General features: G+C 30.4%; 1 protein-coding gene across 2 annotated transcripts in view; it reads right to left on the bottom strand.

The window, feature by feature from the left end:
- Positions 1-20,101, bottom strand: part of LOC132716954 (uncharacterized) — a 35,578-nt gene extending 15,477 nt beyond the window's left edge. Inside the window, exons 1-6 of one of the 2 annotated variants that reach the window (XM_060700301.1) lie at positions 19,893-20,101; positions 9,420-9,452; positions 8,890-9,264; positions 7,652-7,723; positions 843-1,122; positions 147-197 (exon numbers count right to left, since the gene is read on the bottom strand). In XM_060700301.1, coding sequence (XP_060556284.1) covers positions 147-197; positions 843-1,122; positions 7,652-7,723; positions 8,890-9,243 — 757 coding nt within the window. In that variant the 5' untranslated portion in view covers positions 9,244-9,264; positions 9,420-9,452; positions 19,893-20,101. The remainder of the gene's footprint in view (positions 1-146; positions 198-842; positions 1,123-7,651; positions 7,724-8,889; positions 9,265-9,419; positions 9,453-19,892) is intronic. The other variant, XM_060700307.1, reaches the window with a different exon arrangement.
- Between the last annotated feature and the right edge of the window lie 4,759 nt (positions 20,102-24,860).

Raw genomic sequence — 24,860 nt, 5'->3', positions numbered from 1 at the left:
AGCTTGAATGTACTACTTCTGACTATGAATAGGCTCATATATTATATAATAGAATTTATACTTATGTAAAAAACAACCTTTTTCAATACCACACCCGTGGAGGAGTTTTTTGTTCCTGAAATAATATAAGGGCAAACTCTACTTACCCGCCTTGCGACTTTGATATATTTCCTCCTTTGTCTGTTTATGATAGTCTCCTTAAAGTGGTAAGGAAAAAAGACAATATGTGTAGACTTCTATTTCCTGATAATTTTGATTAATACATATTATCAAATTTAATGATTTGCTTAAAAGAAGTTTTGAAATGTCCTTTTTTACCTTCCAATTTATTAATACATTTATCAACAAAGAATAAATCACAACCAAAATATAAAAAAAAATAGTGACACATGGACAATCTATAAATAAATATCTTGCAGCGTGTGACTGTAACATTCAATTAATATAAAGAGTTGTACTCTTTATATCTAAAGCAGTTTTATATATTTTATCCTTATCAATCTCTATAATTATTTAATTAATCGTCAATACTTTGAAATACACAACTAAAAAGACTCACTTTCAAAAAAAGAAGAAAATGATCATAATGTCACTATTTCAGAAAAAACAAATCAAACATTTGTATTACTTACTGTCCATTCTTATAATTGAACGAAAGAAGAAAATAAATGAAAAGTAACCATGTTATATAAACGCCTATTATGACCATCATAAAATAGTTATGTATTTTTTAAAGTACTGTATTATTGTTTTTCTAACATTCACATTTACCAATTAAATGTTTGTTTTATTAAAATATTACTATCAATGATAAACAATCACAAAAATATTAAGCAACTCACCTGCTTTCAAATTATCTAAGCCTTCCTTGACTTGCGTAAAATCTTGCTTTAGTCCAGTCATTTCTTTCTCTACTTTAATTACATTTCCTTCAACTTCTGTCATTTTTTTCTTCACCTCAGTAACATCTTCTTTAACTCCAATAATTTCAGCTTCATATTCTCCCCACTTTTCTATTTCTTTCTGAAGCATTTTCTCTCTCTCGTTGTCAAGAGGGCATGTCATGTAACCGACAATTGTTTCTTGAATATTTAGGTCTGGAGTACTATGTCGCACTAGTATCTAAGGAGAAATGTAAGAGGAATCGTCAACTCACAATATATTTTCTAATACATTACTTTTCAAATCATGTCAGTTGTTTCCGGTGTTTGAAGTTATGATTTATATGATTTATCAAAACGTTTGTGAACGTTTTGATATAAAATCATAATGTAAAGTGTTCACGAAAAGACCTGACTCACAATAAGACCAACAAAAACATTACAAGTACAACAACAATTGCTCAAAAAAATAATGTTTTTGACAAAGGCTTATTTTATTAATTGATTTTTTGATGGATAAATGAACAGAAAGGTTGAGACAATTTCTATAAATATATTTATTCCTTTAACTTCTAAACTTCAATAAGCTTAGATCAATTTTTAACTTTTATCATTTTTAGCATGCTTAAACATAAATCGGAATAAACGATTAAAAATTGTTTTATATCAAAGCATTGTAAGTCTAAATGTATTGCCAAATAGACTAGAAAACCGGAGAAACTGTTTATACTCCAGAAAATTGCAACACAATAAAGACAGATTAACTACATACATTTTTCGTCTTACTTCAATATATTGTTATAATCCAAATTTATCTTTTATATTTTTGTTTTGTCAATTTTAAACAATTAAGGCACATATACTTTAATGTAAAAAAAATTTATCTATAAATATTAACTTCTCTTTCTTACTTAAGTTTTTTTCTTATTCATCTTATTGTGTACATGTACTTAGTTGTTTTTTATCAACTATTGTCACATTAAATGTTTTAAGCTTAAAATTGACTAAGATTAAATCTACAGATTAAAACGCCAAATTAATATGTCTTGCTTAAAGGTTAATATAAGGGGATGTTAATGGTTCTAGGGGACAATGCTTTGTATGCTCAAGGGATTTTAGGCCCTGAGGAAATAATTATGGGATCTGCCATCACATATCTATTGAATATGTAACTGTTTTATTTCCTTTCCTCTTTTAAATGTGTCAATATCTTCCTTTATGATTAAATCTGCTTCACTTTCTTGTATGTATATATAAAGGTCAGAAATTCTGTGAACTTCAAGTCATGCTCTATCTTGAATGTTACAGAATAAAGAACTATGTTTTTTAAATTAAAATTTTTATTTATCAGGTATGTTGAATTACTAATTTTGTGAAAAATGGCTTTTTCATTGAAAAGACTCCCGTTACAAGTTCAAATTGCTATAACACTATAAAAAAATCTCAATACTAATCAAACTTGGCACAAATGTTAACTTGGCCATTGCCTTTATAACAACTCAGTTTTAAAACTTTCTGTTACCATGGCAACGAGGGGATATCTAAAAATTGCAAAAAATCACTATTTTGCATTGAATTTTTCCATCAAAATTCAGAATCTAGCTCTAGGCAGTAACGAAGCTTTTCCGAGTTACCGCTGAGCAGTAACCCGAGAGCTAGATATTCCCGTCTGTAACGATGGCCGGGGTTTGATTCTTTTTCTTGCATATTTCATATCATGTTTTTAAAGATCAGAAATTACGAAAACTGATATTCTTTTCTAAAAGGCGCACGACAATGTCTTCATTTGAAGCATGCAACTTGTCTTACATGAGGGTGTAAGACACGTTTTTCTAGCACCGGTGAAAACAGTAGATACTCCTGTCTGATATGCAAGCAATAGGGAAAAATCACAAGTATTTAAAATCACCGCCGTAGCTTTCGGAAAAAAAACTACATTTGTATTTGGAAATATTAAAAATATTTAAATTTTTTAATTTTAAATTTTTAAATTCAAAAAGCTATCCTAGCATAATGATAGGGATGATACGCTACAGAGAGTACGGAATTGGACTTGTATATCGATTTTAGCGTATATATTACATGACTGTAGCAGCATCACAATATGGCGGTGTTTGGTACACAAATGAGACGATAAAATGAAACTAACGTGGTTTACTTTCTTGAAACTCAGCAGACTGGCACTTTCTCTGTCGATAATGCTTTACAATTATATGATTAAACAAGTTCTTACATTTTCACATTTATACCTAAATCCACGTTTCACCACAGAAAGGTCTGTTTCTGGTTTTGACGTAGAAGCGAGATGCCGACCCAGAACAAAATCATATCAGAATCTCGTTTTGGCATGTCAATAAATTTTGACTTACAACCTGCCCTTATACACAATAAACGTGCATGTCAAGTTTGAAGTTGACAATGTACTTAATTTCAGAGAAAATGGAGCTTAGCGAAAGGGTTAAACATTGCTTACAAGGGGGTCATGACAATAGCTCTAATTATTTTCTTAGAAAAATTGACATTAAAAATATTGGACAATCTTTTAAGCGAGTAAGGGATCTTAATTGATTCTGTTTTTTTCCATTTATTTTTAATCCTTCACATTTTTACATAATAAATATACGAGCATTTGCTCCGGAATATTTGTTTTTTCCAGCAAATCCGGTACAAAGGGGTACAGCTCATTGAATGTTCACAAAATATGTATTTGATGGTAGAAAACATTTATCCTAAGTCAGAAATGAATTCTAAGTCCATTCCCGTTACACTATATACTAATATATAGACAAGGGTAACAACTCCCATAAGAAGGTGTCTATGCCCAATCAGGGTTTTTGCCTCGCAGTTTTTTACATGATACAGCATGAATAAAAAGGAATTATGCAATTTGTAGTCGAATGATTGATCTATCGAACCAATGTAAATCTTTTCTTCTATCTCTTATACTTAACGAGTACTGGCCGTCAAAGTAACAAAAACTGTTCATTTTCGCGAGGTCGACATCGATCGTGTCTACGCAGGAAACACAAAGTTACACGACTGTTGCATTCGTTAGAGATAATATCACAAGTATTTATCATGCTGGGCATTTAAAAATACATAAAAGTAATCAAAATATACCAATAACCTATAATGATAATGTGATATAAACTCACCTGCGGCTTCAAAATATTTCCCATTGAATTTTCTATAAAAACACCGCCATCTTGACGAATATAAACAACCGTCATCTGGTTGGTCCATTTTTTTCGGACATTTACGGGTATATTTTCGGGAAATAAATCGACCAATCAAATGACGGTTGTTTATATTCGTCAAGATGGCGGTGTTTCTATAGAAATTTCAATGGGAAATATTTTGAAGCCGCAGGTGAGTTTATATCACATTGTCATTATAGGTTAAAATGTTACTTTTTACTAGTTTGTCCATTGTTTAGGGAATTAAGGAAAGAACATTTACAAACATAATATTACATTTGCCCTATCTTAAAAATATTCTAAGCATGGAACTGTTAACAGGTTATCGAAATATATCTACTTTGCAAATGCATTACGTGATAGAACGAATGATTGATTGTTTTCAAATAATGATTTTGGTATATATAGCATACTATTATTTACAAACATATATTGAAATACAATGTATATGTGTTCTTCACAATATAAAAATGTTGATGTAACAGGAGCACCGCTAGGCGGAGCATCATTTGTTCGAAAGTAATTTTTTTAATAAGGATGAAGTATTTGTAAGACATGGGAATTGAATAATTTTACTACAACGGAAAGACAGAAAGACCCCAGGGATATAACATGATATAAGCAAATTTTTAGAGCATATAATTAATGTAATAAATATAAGCCGTAAGTTGATAAATACTAAAGTTATTGAGCGAAAACCGTTTTCAGTGTCCTGGACCTTGTGACTCAAAAATTAATAGGGGTCTTCTACTCAATATTCACAATCATCCTATGACGTTTGAACAATGTGGGCCAAATGGAACTTAAGTTATGCTCCAGAAACCACAATTTTCAGTGTAAAGATTATTGTGACCCTGACCTTTGACCTTATGACCCCAAAATCAATATAGGTCATCTACCCAATATGGACAATCATCTTATGAAGTTTGAATATTGCATGCCAAAAGGAACATAAGTTATGCTCCGGAAATAGTTTTAAGGTAACAGTGACATTGACCTTTAACATTGTGACCCCAAAATCAATAGGGGTCGTCTATTCAATATGGACAATCATCCTCCGAAGTTTTGAATATTGTGGACCAAATGGAACATAAGATATGCTTCGGAAACTGTTTTCAGTGTCAAGGTCATATGGACCTTGACCGTTGACCTTGTGATCCCAAAATGTATAGGGGTCTTCTATCCAATATGCACAATCATCCTGTGAAATTTAAATACATTTGGCCAAATGGAACTTAAGTTAGGCTCCGGAAACTGTTTTCAGTGTCAAGGTAATAGGGACCGTGACCTTTGACCTTGTGACCCCCAAAACAATAGGGGTCTTTTACCAAATATGGACATGCATTCTATGAAGTTTGAATATTGTGGGCCAAATGGAACTTAAGTTATGCTCGGAAACCATTTTCAGTGTCGAGGTAAAAGTGACCTTGACCGTTGACCTTGTGACCCCAAAATTAATAGGGTTCTTTCCAATATGGACAATTATCCTATGAAGTTTGAATATTGTGGGCCAAATGGTACTTTAGTTACGCTCCAGAAACTGTTTTTAGTGTCAAGGTAATAGTGACCTTAACCTTTGACCTTGTGACCCCAAAATCAATAGGGGTCTTTTACCCAATACGGACATGCATTCTATGAAGTTTGAATATTGTGGGCCAAATGGAACTTAAGTTATGCTCGGAAACCATTTTCAGTGTCAAGGTAATAGTGACCTTAACCTTTGACTTTGTGACCTCAAAAACAATAGGGGTTTTTTACCCATTGTGGACAATCATCTTATGAAGTTTGAATATTGTGGACCGAATGAAACTTAAGTTATGCTCCGGAAACTGTTTTAAGTTTTAAGGTCATAGTGATCTTGGCATTTGATCTTGTGCCTCCAAAATCAATAGGGGTCTTTTACCTGATAAGGACAATCATCCTATGAAGTTTAAATAGTGTGGGCCGAATGGAACGTAAGTAATGCTCCGGAAACAAAATTGCAAACGGACGATCGTACGGACAGGCATGCCAACAATTGGGGTTTATGTGCTTTTACTTTGATCTTTATGTTCCATTTCCCCCCTTAAACCAGTAAAATTACCACATAAACCAGTCGGTTTATGGGATTTCCTTCTTTTTTTAACCGAAATTCTTTCGGTCATATAAAAATTATTTGTATTTAGTTACATACGAGGGTTGTCCCAAAAGTCCGTGATTTTATAGCCGGTTCATTTTTAACGCAAATAGAAAATAATTCACACATATAACCGTTAAGTTTATTATTTAACATTACAACAAATCATTTACAAAAAAATTACCCTAGTTACACTTAGAACTTTTCAGTATTAACGACATTGGTTTGAGTTGCCGGCGCACATCAAAATAATTTACATTTTGTTATGCATAGGCTGAAATTAAATACGGATATTTCAAATATCTGATGATGTGTCTGCACAATGTCACATTGACTTCCTCTGCTGCTATGTTTAAATCATCTCTGAAAATTTTAGTTAAATAACTTAAAAAAAACGAAAAAGATACGAATAAATGAAAATATCTCACATAAAATAGGAAAGTTAAAATGGCGACGTTCGAAGAATTTGCGGCGCAGTGGACATGTCACTCAGGTTTCATGACTATTTCGAGATGACACATGTAACGATTTTCAACTAATATACCAAATATAACATTTTAGCAACATATTCTGAGCATTTGTGTACAAAAGGCATGAACGGAACCAGAGTTTTGCGCTACAAAAAGCGAAAATAAGGAAAACTTGGATAGGAAGACCGATCTTCGTCGCCTATTTCCTACAGCTAAAAACAGGAGTAACGAGACCGGAAGTTCGCGTATAGCAAAAAGTAATGTATGCCATCCAAATATTCAACAGACATTAACAACCACATGATTTAACTCAGAAATTGACGATTTATGGGTATCATTATTGCGTTGAAAGCCATTGAGAGTATTTAAGAACGGCGCCTTATATAGATTTAACGCCGTCTTTGACGTTGGACGTGCGCCGCGATTGAGTTAGTTGCCATGGTTTTTATGGCATATTTTTGTTGTTTGTTGATATTTATCTATGAAAATTTGTGAAAATGTTTAAATTATATGGGTTTATAACATATTAAAATATCAAATTCGTACCTGTTTTATTTACCTTTTAAACAATCTTGTCACAAAATATTGGGACAACCCTCGTACTTTTCTCATATACCATTTGTAACCGTCATTCTGTTTATGGCGACGGACATTGTAAAATGTGTATGTCTTTTGAAACTTGAATCTTGTTTTGTACCAACGGACAAGCTGGGAAAACCCCACATTTGCGTGTTCCGGATAACATCTATTATTACACAATTCAATTGTTTCGAGCATATTACTTATTAAGCTCAACATGACATCAGGAAAATGCGCACAATATCATTTTGAAAGCCGGCCGACATATATAAAACTTAAAGAGGGAACAAGCTTATTTAAGTTATGTTTATAAATCATAAAAGTTCATGTTCAAAAGAAATATGAATTATAAGTTTACATGTTGTTTTAACGTTTTTTTTTATTACTTGTATAATTTTATGTGCCTACCTCTTCGATATCAGTCCACATATCTTTAAATTCTTTTTCCTGTATTTCAGTGGTTGATGCCATATGACTGAGCTGAAAATAAAAACCCAAATTGTCACTGTCTTGCTTAAAGAACTGTAAGATCGACCTGGTTCAAATCTTCTTGGCCAGTAATTCGTACATAACCAGACAGACTCTTTAAATAATCGGCCATGCCTTCAGGGAGATATTAGTAGGAATGAAAATGCGGGAAAGTAAGGACGGGATCGTGATGCCTAAAAATGATAAAATTGTATTATCAAGATTTGAATACACGATGGAACGAAATGATAGCAAATAATTAACTGTTTCGTATGAGAAAGCAAATAGTCTTTCCTATCAAAATCGATCAATTAAATAATTTATTAAAACATATTACCGGTTGGCTATGGTGATATAGCAAACAGGTTTTGCATAATACTTTTGATGCGCTGTATAAATGTCTAAAATAAAGGGTTATGTTTACATACTTAAGCAAAACTAAAATTTATCAATAAAAATTTTCATATCTTTATTTTCAAAAAAGTAAATAAAATTCTTGAGTTTTGATTTGATTTTGTTGACAAGTGTTTAAATAATGATCTGTCGTATATACCACGGTTGACATCAGAAGACGAAAAATCCATAGGCAAACAATAAAGAAAATATATTGCCTTTTACAGTTGCGCTTTTTGTTTGTTTATTATTTTTGATTTGTTTTGTTTTTCTTATTGATAAACTTGTAATCATTCAACGAGAATTTTCGTTATAAATTCGTTATACAAGTCGTTGACTTGATGTACGGCATAATATGGATTGGATGATATAATACTGTCCTCGGCGTAAAACTCACGTCATATCTATTAAAATGGCTACATTTATCGCGGCCAAAACTTGCAAAGGTAATAATATAGGCTTCAAAGAACATAAAAAAGAATGAACAATTGCAGAGTGCAATAACTCAAACATTAGCCATCGCCTTTTCAGAAACCCCCTTACCAAGATGTTTTTATGGAAATATCTTTACCTATACACATTCTAATTTGAAAATATTAATTTATTTATCATAATTTATGTAACATAATCATGTCTTCATAATACTTTAGACATCCTATAAAATATGCTCTGAAAGTAATGAGGAATTTGCTTTGAATTACTGAAGCTGTCACTATCTTTTTTTTTGATTCAAGTCTTTATACAAAATATATAAAATGATGAGTACCATTCCGTCACACACTTACCTTGTTTCGGGAATTCCGTAACAGATTTAAGTCTGCCTCATCTATTGATGAAAACAAATCTAGGTTTCTGAGAAGACACATGAGGAGCGTGATGTCCATATCTGTCGTAGCTGGGTTTTTACCATGAGGAAACAATATTTTATACTGAAACTGATTAATAATGCGCTGTCTTTTCAATGTTTCAATTGTTGACTTTTCATTATCCAAACATTCACTTAGAGTCATGCCTTTATCGGCCAGTGTCTTGTCTACTATATTCCTGAACACAAGAAGCCCTCCGTCCATGATAAGCATTTGCAACCTAAACATATGGACCCGATTGTCTGGCGACTGAAATGGCCCACCACTTGCCATTTTATTAATTTCTTGTAAAATCTGAATTTAAATCATAGCAATTAGTTAAAATTATAGAAATACTATTTTTACTGATGCAAAATACAACTATAAGATTAAAGAAAACATCAAATATTAGTACAAATGCTTTTGATAATATTTTGTTACAAGTAAAAGAAACTATAAAGTAATCGTACTTTTGCTTGTTTGCTTTTCGTTGTTAATCTTCCCTGAAATAGAAATATTGTTATGAAAGACGATGTGTGCTTAATACTTTTGCTAAAAGAAAGCAGTATATAATAATAAATCGCAAATTGGACTTGTCGATTGGATAATTGTTTGTTAGTTAGGTATAGTTTTGTAAAAAATATTTTTAAATTGAAGAACATTAATTACACCAGTACCAATTAAAAAAATAATTATAATGAATATAATAATAAAAAATATTAAAAATAATAATAATAATAAGTATTAATAAATAAATTAATAAATAAATAAATTAATAAATAAATAAATAAATAAATAAATAAATAAAAAATAGTAGTAATTTATAAGCAACATCATCATCACAAAAATCATACATTATTACCATGACTAACAAACACACGACAGGCATATGTCAAGGGTCAGTTTGTAAAAAACACAATAAGTTGTTTAACAGGAGGCTACGACTCACATCTCAATCTCATAACAAATGATAAACAAGCACGGAAAGGCGGCGTTGAAATACAACCCCACACGACCAAGCAATAAGAACCAGTGGCAAGGAGCCTAGGCGGACCCAAACAAAAAAGAACAGCGCATAAGGCAGAGCACGAACAGACTAATCACTAAAATGATAAATAATTTGTAACAGATAAGGAATTAAAAAAAAACAAATAAATGATTGAATAATAGGCGCATAATGTCAAAGGGCATAGAAAAAGGGACAGGAGATCAGGGACGGGTGTGAATAAAAGAAATACAACTAGGAGCAAACAGGAAGATCCTTACCGTAGACGAGAAAACAACAAGGGACACAAGAAAAGGTGTCACCAAAACAGTATAAAACAACAGACATACATATGAGAAACACAGAGGGGCGCTGCCTTAGAACGGCCAGCAGCACAAGTACTGCTGGGGAGTTTAAACCGGTTAAATCAACAAACCTCACTCTTAGCCCCACCATGTTCCTATAAACGAGACAGTGTAAATAAAATGCATCCCCGCCAAGTGATATTCTAACAGTTGTTATAGTTATAGAAGTGAAATATGTAAAACACCAAAATGATTATGTAGAAACATATAAAAGAAATCCCAAAGACCATAACAAAAGAACTCAAAGAAAACAAGAAAACCACCTACAAGGGCCCGACGAAGAAAGGCAGAAGACGAACATTTAGTCAATTCAGTTCCAAAGGGCTTTAAGAACTGTTCATCATAGAGTCTCCCACTTGGTCCTTCAGATGTAATCAAAAGAGGAAAGCGTAGTGTCCGCCTATAAAAAGATTCTCAAGGTTCTCAATTTGAATACTTAGCATGCAGTATGTCTTAAAAAAGTAGGGTCATAACCTCTTTTAATAAAATATGATGAACAAGATCAACACGGAAAGGCGGTGTTCAATGAACGCAACCACCACATGACCCAGCAACAAGAACCAGCGGCAAGGAGCCCAGACGGACCCCAAACAAAAAACAGGACAGTGCACAAGGCAGAGCACGGACAGGCTTATCATTAAACTGATAAATAATTTGTAACTGATAATGATTTTAGTAATAATTTCTTTCAGAAGCCAGAAAACAGCTCTAAGACAAAATCAGTGCACCTGAGCGCCTAAATCTGACAATTCTTCTTTCAAAATCCTTGCTCTATCAGCTTTCAGAATGATGAAACATATAATTTTGCATTGGTTCAGTTTCCTAGGTTTAAATTTTAAGAACTGAAAAACAATATTAATAGTATTTTAGTAAATTATATCATCATACTTATAAAATATTTTATCCTTAAAATGAAATACCAAAAGCATGAACCAACTTTTGATATTTTCAAAAACTTTTTGCTATTAAGAATACAATTTGAAGAGGAAATTGCTTTTCTAAATGATAACGTTGAATCACACAAACAAAAATGGGGTAACTTGTTTAACGCTCTAACCTACAAACCAACAGTAAGGGAAAGTTAAAAATAAATTCAAAACCATAAAACGTAAGAAAATTAATTGAAATTAGCTCACTTGTTCCTTTTTTGTCTCCTTTTTTGCGATTGTATGTATGTTTTGTATGTATGTAGGAAAAAAGTATCCTTTTTGTTTGTCTGTGTGTATGTTTGTGTATGTATATTTCTCTGACATTTTCTTTGTTGTTTTTTTTCTCTCTCTCCTTATTTTTACACCAAATAATGTTAAATGTTTTTGAATATACTTCAAATTTCGTTCTTTTTTTGCATTCTCCCTTTTTACTCAAAATAATGTTAAAATGTCTTTGAATATACTTTAAATTTTCAGTTCCTTTATCTGAAATACTCTTTCTATTATTCGAAATGAATGAATATATGGTAGAAATATGGAGTGAATGGATGTTTTTCATACTTATGTAGTGTTTTTTGTTTTTTAAAAAATAGGTATGAGTCTATGAATTGTATGTTAATGTGTATGTTTGTATTGTTATACTTCAAATATCAAATATATGAGAAAAAAAATAATTTTTTAAAGCACTTTGAATCCACTTTGCTGATATTTCTGACGAAATAATTTTCATTAAAAGTATGGTATCTAATACAAAGTTCTTTCAACCTCAAAACTCTTATCACATGTAACTTTTAGAACCACAAAGCAATATCTGAATATCGTTAGAATAAAAATCAATTATACCAACAAACATTCCGATAAGGGCTGAGACGTATTCATCTTAGACCACTGCAGTTTTGAAGCCTTACATCAGCGACTCTAGCTTTCAAATTCCTTGACATTATGATCAAACCCAAGAATGTGTAGCTAGCTAAGATTTTCACTATTATTATTGAAATGTTCGGCAAATGATTTCAGAAGAGACACTACAAAGACAACTCGATAAGTCCTCTGCCCTTTAGATGGAATAACATTAAATTTTGACTCCGTTGAAAATTGACCCCATTTGTCAACGTATCTGATCAATTTTCAAAGTTTAGTAATGACATCTCCCCGTATATATCTATAAAAAGGCAATTCTTACGTTTTCGTTGATGTGATTAAAATGATATTGCCAAACATACCTTTATACGGTCATACACATGAAAAAATATCTGTGTTTCTTTCAGATTTTTTCAGATCTTTAAATTGATATTATCTTAAGTATTAACAAAACCCATGCTTTTATGATTTGGACCATGCGTCACATGAGGCTACATTTTTGTTTGTATTTCCTTCATCAACTTTTTTTTGGTTTATGCGCGCGACAAAGCTTCTCATAGTGGTAAACATATCTGTGAAGTTTCATTAAAATACCTCCATGGGTGTAAGAGATATGCTCCGGACAAAAATTGGACGGCGACTGCCCACCTGTCCATCCACCCGCCCGCCAGGCGTATAAAAATGACATATCTGTTAAAGAAATTTTTATGTATCCTAGTGTTGTTAAATCCGTATTAAAAATTCTTATTTTAAGAAATATAAACAAAATCCTTCTAGGTTTTTGGCTATATCTGGCTATATATATTTAACTTCTGTTCATACAATATTTGCCTGACGTTTTAAACAAGCATAACATTGTAAGATTTTACATTTTACTCAGCCAATTTTCTTTCTTCAAAACGTAGTTAGTTCTTTGGGAAAATGTCCATATCAGTAACATTAGGCACTGAAACAGTTTTTAACTGCTTTGTCGAGTGTTTCGAATCAAAACTTTGATATTAAAGAGCATCTTACTTTAAAGGTAAGATGCAAAATGAATTATTTAAATTTCATTTGTATATGGCATGAAATCGTTTTATTCATTACTTTCTTGTTTGTAAATATTCATTTTTACGATAACCGGCCTTTTTGAAATTCTTTACTTAAAATAATATGATTTGCTTCTGATCTGTTCGTGAATCCTACATTGAAAATTTTTGGTCCAGGGTTAAGACGCAAGCTAAGGATGTGAGAATATCGGGTTCGAATTCCCGACCAAGAAACCAATAACGCGCTTGAGTGTCGTTTTAGTGATGTGTTTTCTCAATAATTAAGCTCGTTAATAAAAATAAAACAATGAATGTCTATAGATTAAGTCTAAAGATTTTAAAACAAAAATTATAGAAATGATCTTTTAATGAAAGTAAGTAACTGTGCCAAATCAAAATTGAGTATGACAATATCAAACTTTAAACTGTTAAAGCCAAAAATCCTTACAAGAAAATTGAAATAAATTTTACTTCTTGTAGATATATATCTTTTAAAATGTTTTTTTTTCAAGTTCTATACGAAAGAAATCGGAACAATTATTGTGTTATTGATTCTGTGAATTACCATATCGAAAGAATTATGTAATCTAGAAACAGACATATTATGCGCTGTAGTCTATATATCACCATATAATTCTATTTATGCTGTAGATGAGCCTTTTGCAGAAATTCAAGAAGAACTAAATGTATTCTCTAGAAGTCATGATTCAATATGCTTGTTTGGAGATTTTCAATTCTCAAACAAAAAGTCTAAAAGATTATATAACGCTTGATACCGAACTTTTCGAAAGTCAGCTTTGAGATGACATCACCGACGAATATGAATTAGAAATGAGCAGATTTGATAGTTCTTTAAACGTACACAAATTGCGGGTAAATTGCGACAAAACTACATATGGAAGTAAGCTTATTGACTTTTTAACTCTTAATAACTTATATATACTTAATGGCCGTACTACTATTAACATGCCTGGAAAAGTTACTTGTAAAGGCCTGAGTACAGTTGATTATTTTATTTGTAACTCGAAACATTCCAGTATGTCACATCCCTACAGGTAAGTGATTTTTCCCCTTATTTTCAGACGTCCATAGTTCGGTTGAACTGAAGTTGTCATTTAAGCTAAATAATCTAAACAAACCACAGTACGACGAGACTCCGACTTTGAACTTTGGGATCAAAAAAGGGCTGATAACTTTATCAATATCATTGATCAAAATAAAATACAAATGTTAAACAACAGTCTTGATAACATCATATCAGTCAAAATGATCTAAATATGTTAATTACCGAAATATCAACTCTTTTCATCGATACATCACGTACAGCGTGTGGCTATAAATTAAATTATGATTATACAAATGATACACAAAGCAATAAATCTTATCCCTCATGGTTCGGACCCAAATGTAAGAAAGGTCGAAGAAATTTTCATACTGCTAAATACTTATATAAACTTCGAAAAAACAATGAAACAAAAGAAATTCTTAGAAAAAAGCATATATGTACAAAAATACAATGAAGAAATTCCATGACAAAAACAAATATTCAAATGTTTACGAGTTAAGGAAAATAAAAGGCAATGACTCTAGAAAATACTGGAAAATTCTAAAAGGCAAAAAGGAAAATAAAACTGAAGCAAATATAACAGATTTATTTAATTATTTCATAAAGGTAAGCTATATTACAGGTGAAAGCAATGTAGGTGCAAATAAAAATTATAATAATAATGATAATAAGAATGATGATGATGATGATAATAATAATAATAATAATAATAATAATAATAATAATAATAATAATAATCATAATAATAATATAATAATGATAATAATAAAAATAATGATAAAAATAATAATAACAATAATAGCAAAATCAACAACAACAACAACAACAAGAAATAATTTTAATAATAATAATAATAACAATAATAACTTACTTAATATGCCTAATGATATAAATGAAGTCGTTAAAGCAGTTAATAATCCATGCGAGTGGTTATGATAACATAGTAAATAAACAGATTAAGGCCTCTCTATCTTTGATGAAACATGTTTATGTCAAATTATTCAACGTAGTGCTTGATACGGGTCTAATCCAAGAACACTGGACAGTTGGAATCATTAATCCAATCTATAAAAACAAGGGTGATTCTGCAAAACCAGAAAAGTATAGACAATTTACATTATTAAGTTGCCTAGGCAAAGTTTTCACAAGCATATTAGATAAAAGAATCACTGATTATGTAGTGTCAAATGACATTGTTAATAACACACAAGCAGGATTTAGAAAAGGTTTCTCAACCTCAGATAATATATTCATTTTACACCATATCATTCAATATTTAAATAATACCGGAAAAAAACTATTTTGCTCATTAATTGATTTAAAACAGACATTTGATACTGTGTGGAGAAACGGTCTATGGGAAAAATTAATTCATGCTAATATAGAAGGAAATTGTCTGCAGGTTATACAAAATATGTACAAAGGAATTTAATCATGTGTGAAGGTAAATTCTCAGATATCTAACTTTTTTCTCTTGTAATATAGGTGTTCGCAAAGGGGAAATTTATCCACCTTACTCTTCTCGATGTATTATAATGATCTCAAAGATTTCTTTCAAAATAATAGTAATGCACGTGGAATTTTGCTTCATAATGATCAGAATATAAACGAGCTTTACATTTTTTTACAATTCTCTAATTTTGTTATATGCAGATGACATTGTTATTATGGCTGAGAGAGCAAACATAGCACTGTATACATATGAAAGATATTGCGATATTTGGAAACTTACGATCAATATTTCTAAAACCAAGATAATTGTATTTTCAAAAAGGAGACAAAGAAATTATCATTTCACTTATTAAAATGAACCAATCGAAATAGTAAATGAATATAAATACCTCGGCATATTTTTAATAGAAGTTCTTTCGCTAAAACTAAGACACATATCGCAGAACAAGCTAGAAGATCGATGTACAGCCTGGTAAGAAATTCAAATAGATTAAATTTACCAATTGACTTACAAATTGAACTTTTTAATAAAACTGTTCATTCAATATTTCTTTATGGTTCTGAAATATGGGGATACGGTAATCTTGACGTTATTGAACGCGTACAACTCAATTTTTAAAGCATATCCTGTAACTTAAACGTTCGACGGCCAGTTATTTCATATACGGTGAAACGGATGCATGCCATTGTCTTTAGATATCGTGGAAAGAACAGTTACATTTTACGCGCGTCTCCTTCGGAACGAAAATGGTTTAATACCAAATAAATTATCATACTTTGTATACCATCATATGCTAAGAAATACAATAGATATTAATGATAATGATTTTGAACGTAATTATCCGTAGATTTATAATTTAAAATAAATACTAATAAAATGCGGTATCAACAATGTTTGGATTGATCATAATTTTCCCGGTACCAATTTTTTAAAATTAACAGTAAAACAAAAGCTAAAAGATCTTTTCTTACATGAATGGTATTAAAAGATAAATGAATCGAGCAATAGTTCTTTTTACAGTATCTTTTAAAAATCTTTTGGAATCGAACCTTATCTTTCGTACTCCCACAGTGCAATGATTTTTTATTATGTCAAATTCAGAACAAGAAACCATAGATTACCAGTTGAAACTGGAAATTGGTCAAATATACCTGTAAATAAAAGAATGTGTATTTTTTGTCGAAATATAATCGGTGATGAGTTTCATTATCTTTTTGAATGTAATAGATTTTCTAATGAAAGAAGACAATTTGGAAAACCTTATTTTAATAGACGTCCTAATATGTATGAATTAGAACAACTTTTTACAATGAAAGATTCACCTGCATTTTATAAATTATGCAAATTGTTAATGATAATTATAAGAAATATAAGAATGTAATCAAATATTTATATTTTTTTCATTTTAAAGTCAGTTGTGATTTTGTAATGTTCTGAGATATATTTTTGTTTTACTGATATTCACTTACCACTTTCTTACTATACAGCAAATGTATTTTATGTCTCACATATACTTTTATTTTCATTTCTCATGAGACTAAGTCTTTGCTGTACTTTTATAGTATTAAAAGAATTATCACTGGCTTATTACATGAATCATCTTTCATTTCAACTGTTGCTTTTTAGAAATAAATACAAGTATAGTGAATTAGTATTTTGTATGGTAGCTAAAATACTACTTTATTTACATTTTACAACTTTGATGTCAAATCATGTCACATTTATAGCTACTTTCTCCTTGTGACAAATATCTTACATTCTGTTTAAGAAATATTTAAATGTTGTAAAATAAGAAGTTTAAAAAAATATTTCTATGGCAAAATATACATATAACTAAATAATATGTATAGAAATGTTGATATTGTTTAGTAATTATAGTTTGATCTCAATTTGTACAAATGCCCCGTTAAACATTTTGACATTATCCTTATATAACATGTTGTGTACATGTTTGAGTGAATAAAATATGTGTTGTTGTTGTTGTTGTTGTTGTGAAAAATGATTGTTTTTCAAAGTCGCATAAATTAATTTGCAAGGACAATATTGAACACAATGACCATTTCCTACTTACAAAATTTAACAATGACGTAAATATTACACATTTTCTTTATTATATGCAAATGTGCCGTATTGATTAAAAATCCAAGTAAAATGCAAATTTGGATGTGACACTCACAAAATTAAGAAGTATATTGGCTATTTTTTGAGAGAAAAAAATGAACTGAATATCTTAAAATTATTTAGAAAATAATCAAATTCAAGAAAAACTTATTCTTATTGGTGTTCATCAAAGTGCGTTATCATTAAAAAACAAAACAAAGATAAGGTATGTATTTTCATGGTTTGGTTAAAATATATTGGAATTAACAAAATTCTTGACTGTATGTCAATTAATGAATATTACATATCAGTTCATAAATGACAAAATAAATTCTTTATTTTGTGTTCCAATTCAAATAGCCAAAACAATATTAACTTAATACTAATCTTTTCTCTTTAATCTTCTTTTTAATAATATTTTATCAATATAGACAATTATCAACAAATTATTTTAAAAATACCAATCTGTAACACGTTTACATTTTCTTCAAACCTATTAATAAGATAACTTTCCATTACACTTTCCCTGTAAAACGGCTGCTTTATTGCTTGCTGTTTATTTTGTGCATTATACATTTCATACTTCTTTCTCGTTGAGCATTCTTTCTTATTATCTTATTGTATATTTGTATTTCCTTTTTGTTCATAATTGTATCTCTTATTTATCAACAAAAATGAATCGTGATATTTACATCTAATAGCAAAAAAGTAAATGCACGGATAATATATACATATACGTATACATATTTGTTATTTGGTTTATTTATTTCTTATCAGTTCATAAATGACAAAATAAATTCTTTATTTTGTGTTCCAATTCAAATAGCCAAAACAATATTAACTTAATACTAATCTTTTCTCTTTAATCGTCTTTTTAATAATATTTTATCAATATAGACAATTATCAACAAATTATTTTAAAAATACCAATCTGTAACACGTTAACATTTTCTTCAAACCTTTTAATAAGATAACTTTCCATTACACTTTCCCTGTAAAACGGCTGCTTTATTGCTTGCTGTGCATTTTGTGCATTATACATTTTATACTTCTTTCTCGTTGAGCATTCTTTCTTATTATCTTATTGTATATTTGTATTTCCTTTTTGTTCATAATTGTATCTCTTATTTATCAACAAAAATGAATCGTGATATTTACATCTAATAGCAAAAAAGTAAATGCACGGATAATATATACATATACGTATACATATTTGTTATTTGGTTTATTTATTTTTTTCAGCTCAAAAAGTGTATGTAATAAAGATACAGATAGAAAATCCAATAATTGTCAGGATAATATTTCATTAAATAGTCTAAGTACAAGCATTGTTGATCAAATAAGTTCTTTGCACAAGGACACATTTTCAAGCATATTGTTCTTGCAAATGTAAATCCCGATTGGATTAAATTGTAAATTAATAATACTACCTGATATACATAAAACAGTTTGGGAGCAATTAAGCTGAAACCTTTAATTATATTGCCATGTTGCAATATCATCAAGATATAATTTTTAATATGAGAGAAGGGAAATCTTTATAATCATGAAGTTGTTTTTATGTCAAATGTCGATTAAAATATGTATGAACCGAAATTTGATATAAGGTCCATTTAATCGCAGAAATGCTATCATTTTTTGTTCTCAAAAAAAAAAAAAAAAAAAAATATAAAAAATATAAATAATAACGGACCTTTTTTGCTTTTGCTTCTTTATGTTGGTTGGCAATTTAGTATTATTATAGTTAATAAGTATTTTCTATGAAAGTTGAAATTATAATTTGTTTACTCGTTCAGCGCAATTTTCCTCATTTGTTAAATATCTTTCATTCTCTAAATCCATTATTTAAACATTTTACGACCATGTTTGACATTTCTAAAGAATATAAAATGATATGGATTTCAGAGACCTAATGTTAATTAAATGATTTGTAAATTTGAAACAAATTATAATGTAAAATTTAACGGATATGAGTCAAGTATAAATCTGCTACAGGTTTGAAAGAGACAAGTGAGATTGTAATTGGTTTGTGAGACTGTTAAAGTAGATGTGATGTATTGGCAAATAACCATTCATCTTACAAAAATGCATATACGAGTAACTAACATCATTTGATAATGCATATATGTGCACAAAATATTTAAAAAAAATCTTACCGTAACTCTTTTAATCCATGCTTATGTTCACTGTTCTATGTTGTACATTTTAAACTGCAATGTCAAACTGTTTAACTGTCATAATACATAAATACAGTAAAAAGCAATAAAATAGGTATCGCTTTAACATAAACATCATTTAGTAAGCTCAATGTGCTCGATCTGTTTCACTTGCGGGCGCAAATGACTGTTTTGAATAAAGGTTTCACAGTCCAATGGAAGAATGCGTTGTGCTGAAAGCCAATAAAATTCTTACACGTTAAGACCTGTCACTTTATAGATATGGTGGTTTCCTAATTTTAATGAAAACATCACAGCACACATCAGGTCTCCGAGTTTCGTCCCTTCGCTTAATTGCTATAATGTTACTTAAATTTTATTTATTTCCAGTACATGACATTAAGGTTTTTTCATGAACCTTCAATTCTTACACTTATATTAACAACAACAAAAAAGCGTTGGACACAATCCAAGATTTATACTCAACAAGTATTTTTTAATTTTTTTTAGGATGTTTTGAAATCGACGGGTCACCATGTGATTAATATTCTTCAACTTACAATGAAACGTAAGAGTAGATTCTGTTCTTGTCCATTTTTATGCGCCCGAAAGGAATTCGGCTTATATTGAAATTAATCTAATCGGCCGTCCGTCCGTCTGTCCATGTTTCTCCTAGCAAGTCAGTGTCCAATCTGTATCTTTTGAACCGTTGATAGAAAATTAAAATTGCTTGGCATAAATGTTAACCATAAGGACAATATGTTCATAACGACAGTTTGACCTTTCTTAGTTCAGGATCAAAGTCACATTTAGACATTTTTGTTCGAATTTCAAACTTTCGTGTACGTTAAGTATCTTTTGCACCAGTGAACTTAATAAAAATTTTTTGGGAGAAATGTTACTTATCATGACACGACGACATGAATACACAAGGTCTGGACAGTCTCCGATTTCAATAGGCCCCGCTTCAGGATACCTAATTTATAATTATACTTAATTTATAAGGTTTTATATTGGTTAACTCATTTAAGTCTTTTGTAAAACTACAATACCAAGAGATTTTATATTCAACATCTGGCATTGCTCTGTAATATTCGTCAAAAGTGATATTAGTCCCTTGGGTCAATATTGGTTCTGCCCTGGGGGTCTCTTGTTTGAAAAAGGCTTATTTATATAGGAAATACTTAATAGTATTAGTCTGTGAAACAACTATGCACCAAGCTTAGATATTTGACATACAGGTTTGCTCTGTAGACATCTTCAAATATAATACCAATCATGCCCATTTGGTCAATATCTGGCTCGCCCTGAGGGGCATTGGTTTATATAGATTAAAATTTGGGTACAAAAAGTTTTATTTTATAAAACTACAATGTACAGAGTTTAAATATTTGGTATGTAGCATAACCTTGTAGACCTTCGCAAAGTACAGAGATGAAATATTTGGTATGTAGCACAACCTTGTAGACCTTCGCAAAACATATACATATCATACCCCTTGGAAAAGAATTTGCCCAGAAACAAGGGTCACTTAGTTAGTATAGACTGATAAGGATCACATATTTAAGTTTAATGGTGTGTTAACTAAAATGCACTAAAATGCAGTCATTTCCTAGACTACTACAAAAGTTGTATTAGCTATGACCTTGAGGTTGAAGTTAACTTTGCCCTTGGGGGTCACGTGCCTGAAAATTGATGCATTAGAAATTATATAAATTCTTTTTGTGGAAAACGGTAGGGCTCAAGGTAATAATGTATATTTGGCATGTAGCGCTGCCTAGTAGACTTCTATAAAAAGATTTATAAATCATGCATCAAGGGTCAAATGCTCCCACACTGGGGGTTATTAAGTATCAAACATATTGTTTTGATAAACATGTCGGATGCAGTTTCATAAATGGATCTCCTCCGCAAGTGAACGATTGTTTTTGATTATTCAAACAAAAGTTTCATCCGGGCGTATATGACCCCACGCTGCGATGCACATCAAATTTATACAGCCATGAAAAATGAATCAGCATTATTTAGCAGCAGAACATAAACTCAATCTTTATTTGGTATGTTCTTATAGTTGCGGTTATCCTCCCTACAGTGCTCTTGTTTTTTGCGAACAATATGTATCTTATGGAACGAAAAAATGTTTTGGTAACCATGTAGACCGATGCACTTATTGTGATTGAAAATATAACGTAAAGGACACAAAGAATGGTATACCAAATTATGACTGAAATGGCTGAATTATTTTGCGTATTTCTTTATCTATCCCGTGTCCATAAAACAGGTTTAGAATAAGGCAATACAATTGCGGTCATTACATTTACATTAATTTTATTTCTTTTCCATGAAACCTATTTTTACCCAAAACCAACCTTGCAATGTCACTGGAATGTTGTTTGTGCAGTTATAACCATATATGGAAATATTAAATCAAGTTACAATCTTTTGAATCTCAAACAAAGAAATACACCGGATGTTTCACAATATATATAATTATAAAATATTATTTTTCCTTTTTAAATTAACATATCTTTTATGTCCATGATACAAGATCTTGTTGACTTGAAAAGGAATGACGTGATACAAATGATAAAGCGGGTATCAAAATATTTTTCCTGAAAGGTGAAGTTACAAGTTTGAAACTACATTTTTAAAAGGCTTCTTTGACAAATCTTGACAATTTAACATACAAGTTTCAACAACATAATGTAAGAAAAAAAAAACATTTTTTTTAAGGGAATTCATTTTTGAAAACACAGGAAATGAATAAAAATGAAATTTTATCAAAATATTTAAAAAAAAATATTTAAAGAAAATAGACAACATTTTAGATCAGAAAATAAGTTAATACAATCATTCTCATAGCTATATCACATAACAGTAATGTTACATGATGCAAAGTTTTACATTAAGAATATCTGAAATGCTTTTAAAGTAACATAAAAAATGCATCGTGATAATAGTCATGTGACATGATGTAAAAGCAACATAATGGTTACGTTTATGTAACATTAACAAAAAGCAACGTTGTAATAACGCACAAATATAGCTATGGAACACGATTATAGCTATATGAATATGTCGAAACGCAAAACGACGGTTATTTAATATGATAGCAGTAGAATATGATGTAGATTGAACATATATGTATTGTCATATTGTTTTAATACAACAGTATATAAATGAACCGTGATGATAGTTATTTATTACATGCTTTTCGGTGGTTTATAGAAATGTATCAGTGATTTAAAACTGGTAATTTCACTGTTTGAAACAGTGAAATTACCACTTTGATAATTTCACTGTTTTTGAATTTAAGCCCCTTACGTTGTTTCAGTGCAATACCAGCGTGCACAGTACTGGGAACCAACTTAATGACGTGACGTCGTAAATGACGTCACGATGTATTATTATTTGGCGCGCTTTTCATTCAGTATTAGGTTTAATGTCTTTTTAAAACGTTTCTGTGCATATAATAAAAAGAAAATTTGTTTATTTTAGTGTAAGATCGGAATATATTTCACCTTGTGAACACCAAAAGATCATATTTCACTCGTGGCTGCGCCACTCGTGAAATATACCTTTTGGTGCTCACTCGGTGAAATATATTCCGATCTTACACTAAACTAAACAAATATCCTCTATGTAACATGATGTTAAGAATCATAATATAAATGTAAAACTAAGAAAATGCATCATCAAAAAAGTGTTACATGTTAGTTATGCAAAATGACGCTGGTTATACACGCAAAACAGTTTTGAAATACGACATTATTGTTATGTAACATGAAATTCATTTAACAATATAACAGTTTGACATAGTCTTAATGTAACATATAAGTAATGGCATATGATTGAAATGTACATTAAAAATCTATAAATGCTGACAAACTATTATATAATGTGATGATAATTCAGTAGTTATATAAATGCAATGTGGTTGTAATGTTACATATCATAAATGCATCATGTTGATATTAATTCATTTTAAATTATGTTAACTTAACATAAATGTAAAGGTAATGCATCCTTGTAATAATAAGAGACGTGCTATCGTATGGAAATTGAATATATGTTCATAACGCAACAAGAACATGCAAAGTGATAACTATTGGATATAAATAGCATTAATAAATATTAATATTGCAACATAAAAGCATGCAAAAGAAGGTCGACTTCAGTTATAACGAACTCGCTTATAACGAATTATTGTTAATAGCGAACTTAATCTGACATCCCCGGCCGATTCCGTCTTTATTTTATATTCAATCACATCGCTTGATACGTACTTGCTTAAAACGAATTTTCGGCTATAGCGAACCATTTTTTTAAGTCACAAACAGCGAAAAACATGTAAATTTCCTCGGTTTCAACAAACTGTTTTAATTGAAATATCTGGATGCTGTCGATTTAGATCAGTACATGAATACCGCTATCTGATAATGATTCAATCGAGTGATTGGACAGGTAAGAATAAAGATTTTGATAAAATGTTGTCGAAACATAATTTCCTACTTGTTACGGAAAATTTGTGTTTCGCACCCTCAGTTGATAAATTGCTGCAAATACATGAAAATTACCACATAAATGATTTTTTGTTTGCAATACTAACCAAACAATAACAAACGAATAGTAAAAGAATACATATGGTAAGCACTTTATAGGCAAGCACTACATGTCTAAATACATGTACCATGTGCCATGTGCATAATATATTGTTCAATAAAATGACCTGCATTAAATTTTTGAGGCCGTAAAATAACAATTATATTGGTAACCAGTAACAGTTATGCCATTTTAAACCCAAACAAGTCAGCAAAATGTTGCTACTTAGCTTCTAGCGAACTTCTGATATTACGAACGATATTTAAATCTCCTATTGAGTTCGTTATGAGCGGAGTCCATATAAATGGACCATAATAAATCATAATGATGTCAAAATATCGAAAATGCAACATAAATAAAATGCAA

This window comes from Ruditapes philippinarum, unplaced genomic scaffold, assembly GCF_026571515.1.
Source record: "Ruditapes philippinarum isolate M1 unplaced genomic scaffold, ASM2657151v2 ctg594_1_1_1_1, whole genome shotgun sequence".
NCBI lineage: Eukaryota > Metazoa > Mollusca > Bivalvia > Venerida > Veneridae > Ruditapes > Ruditapes philippinarum.
Note: the sequence above shows the minus strand (reverse complement) of the source record. Positions and strands in the feature narration are given on the sequence as shown.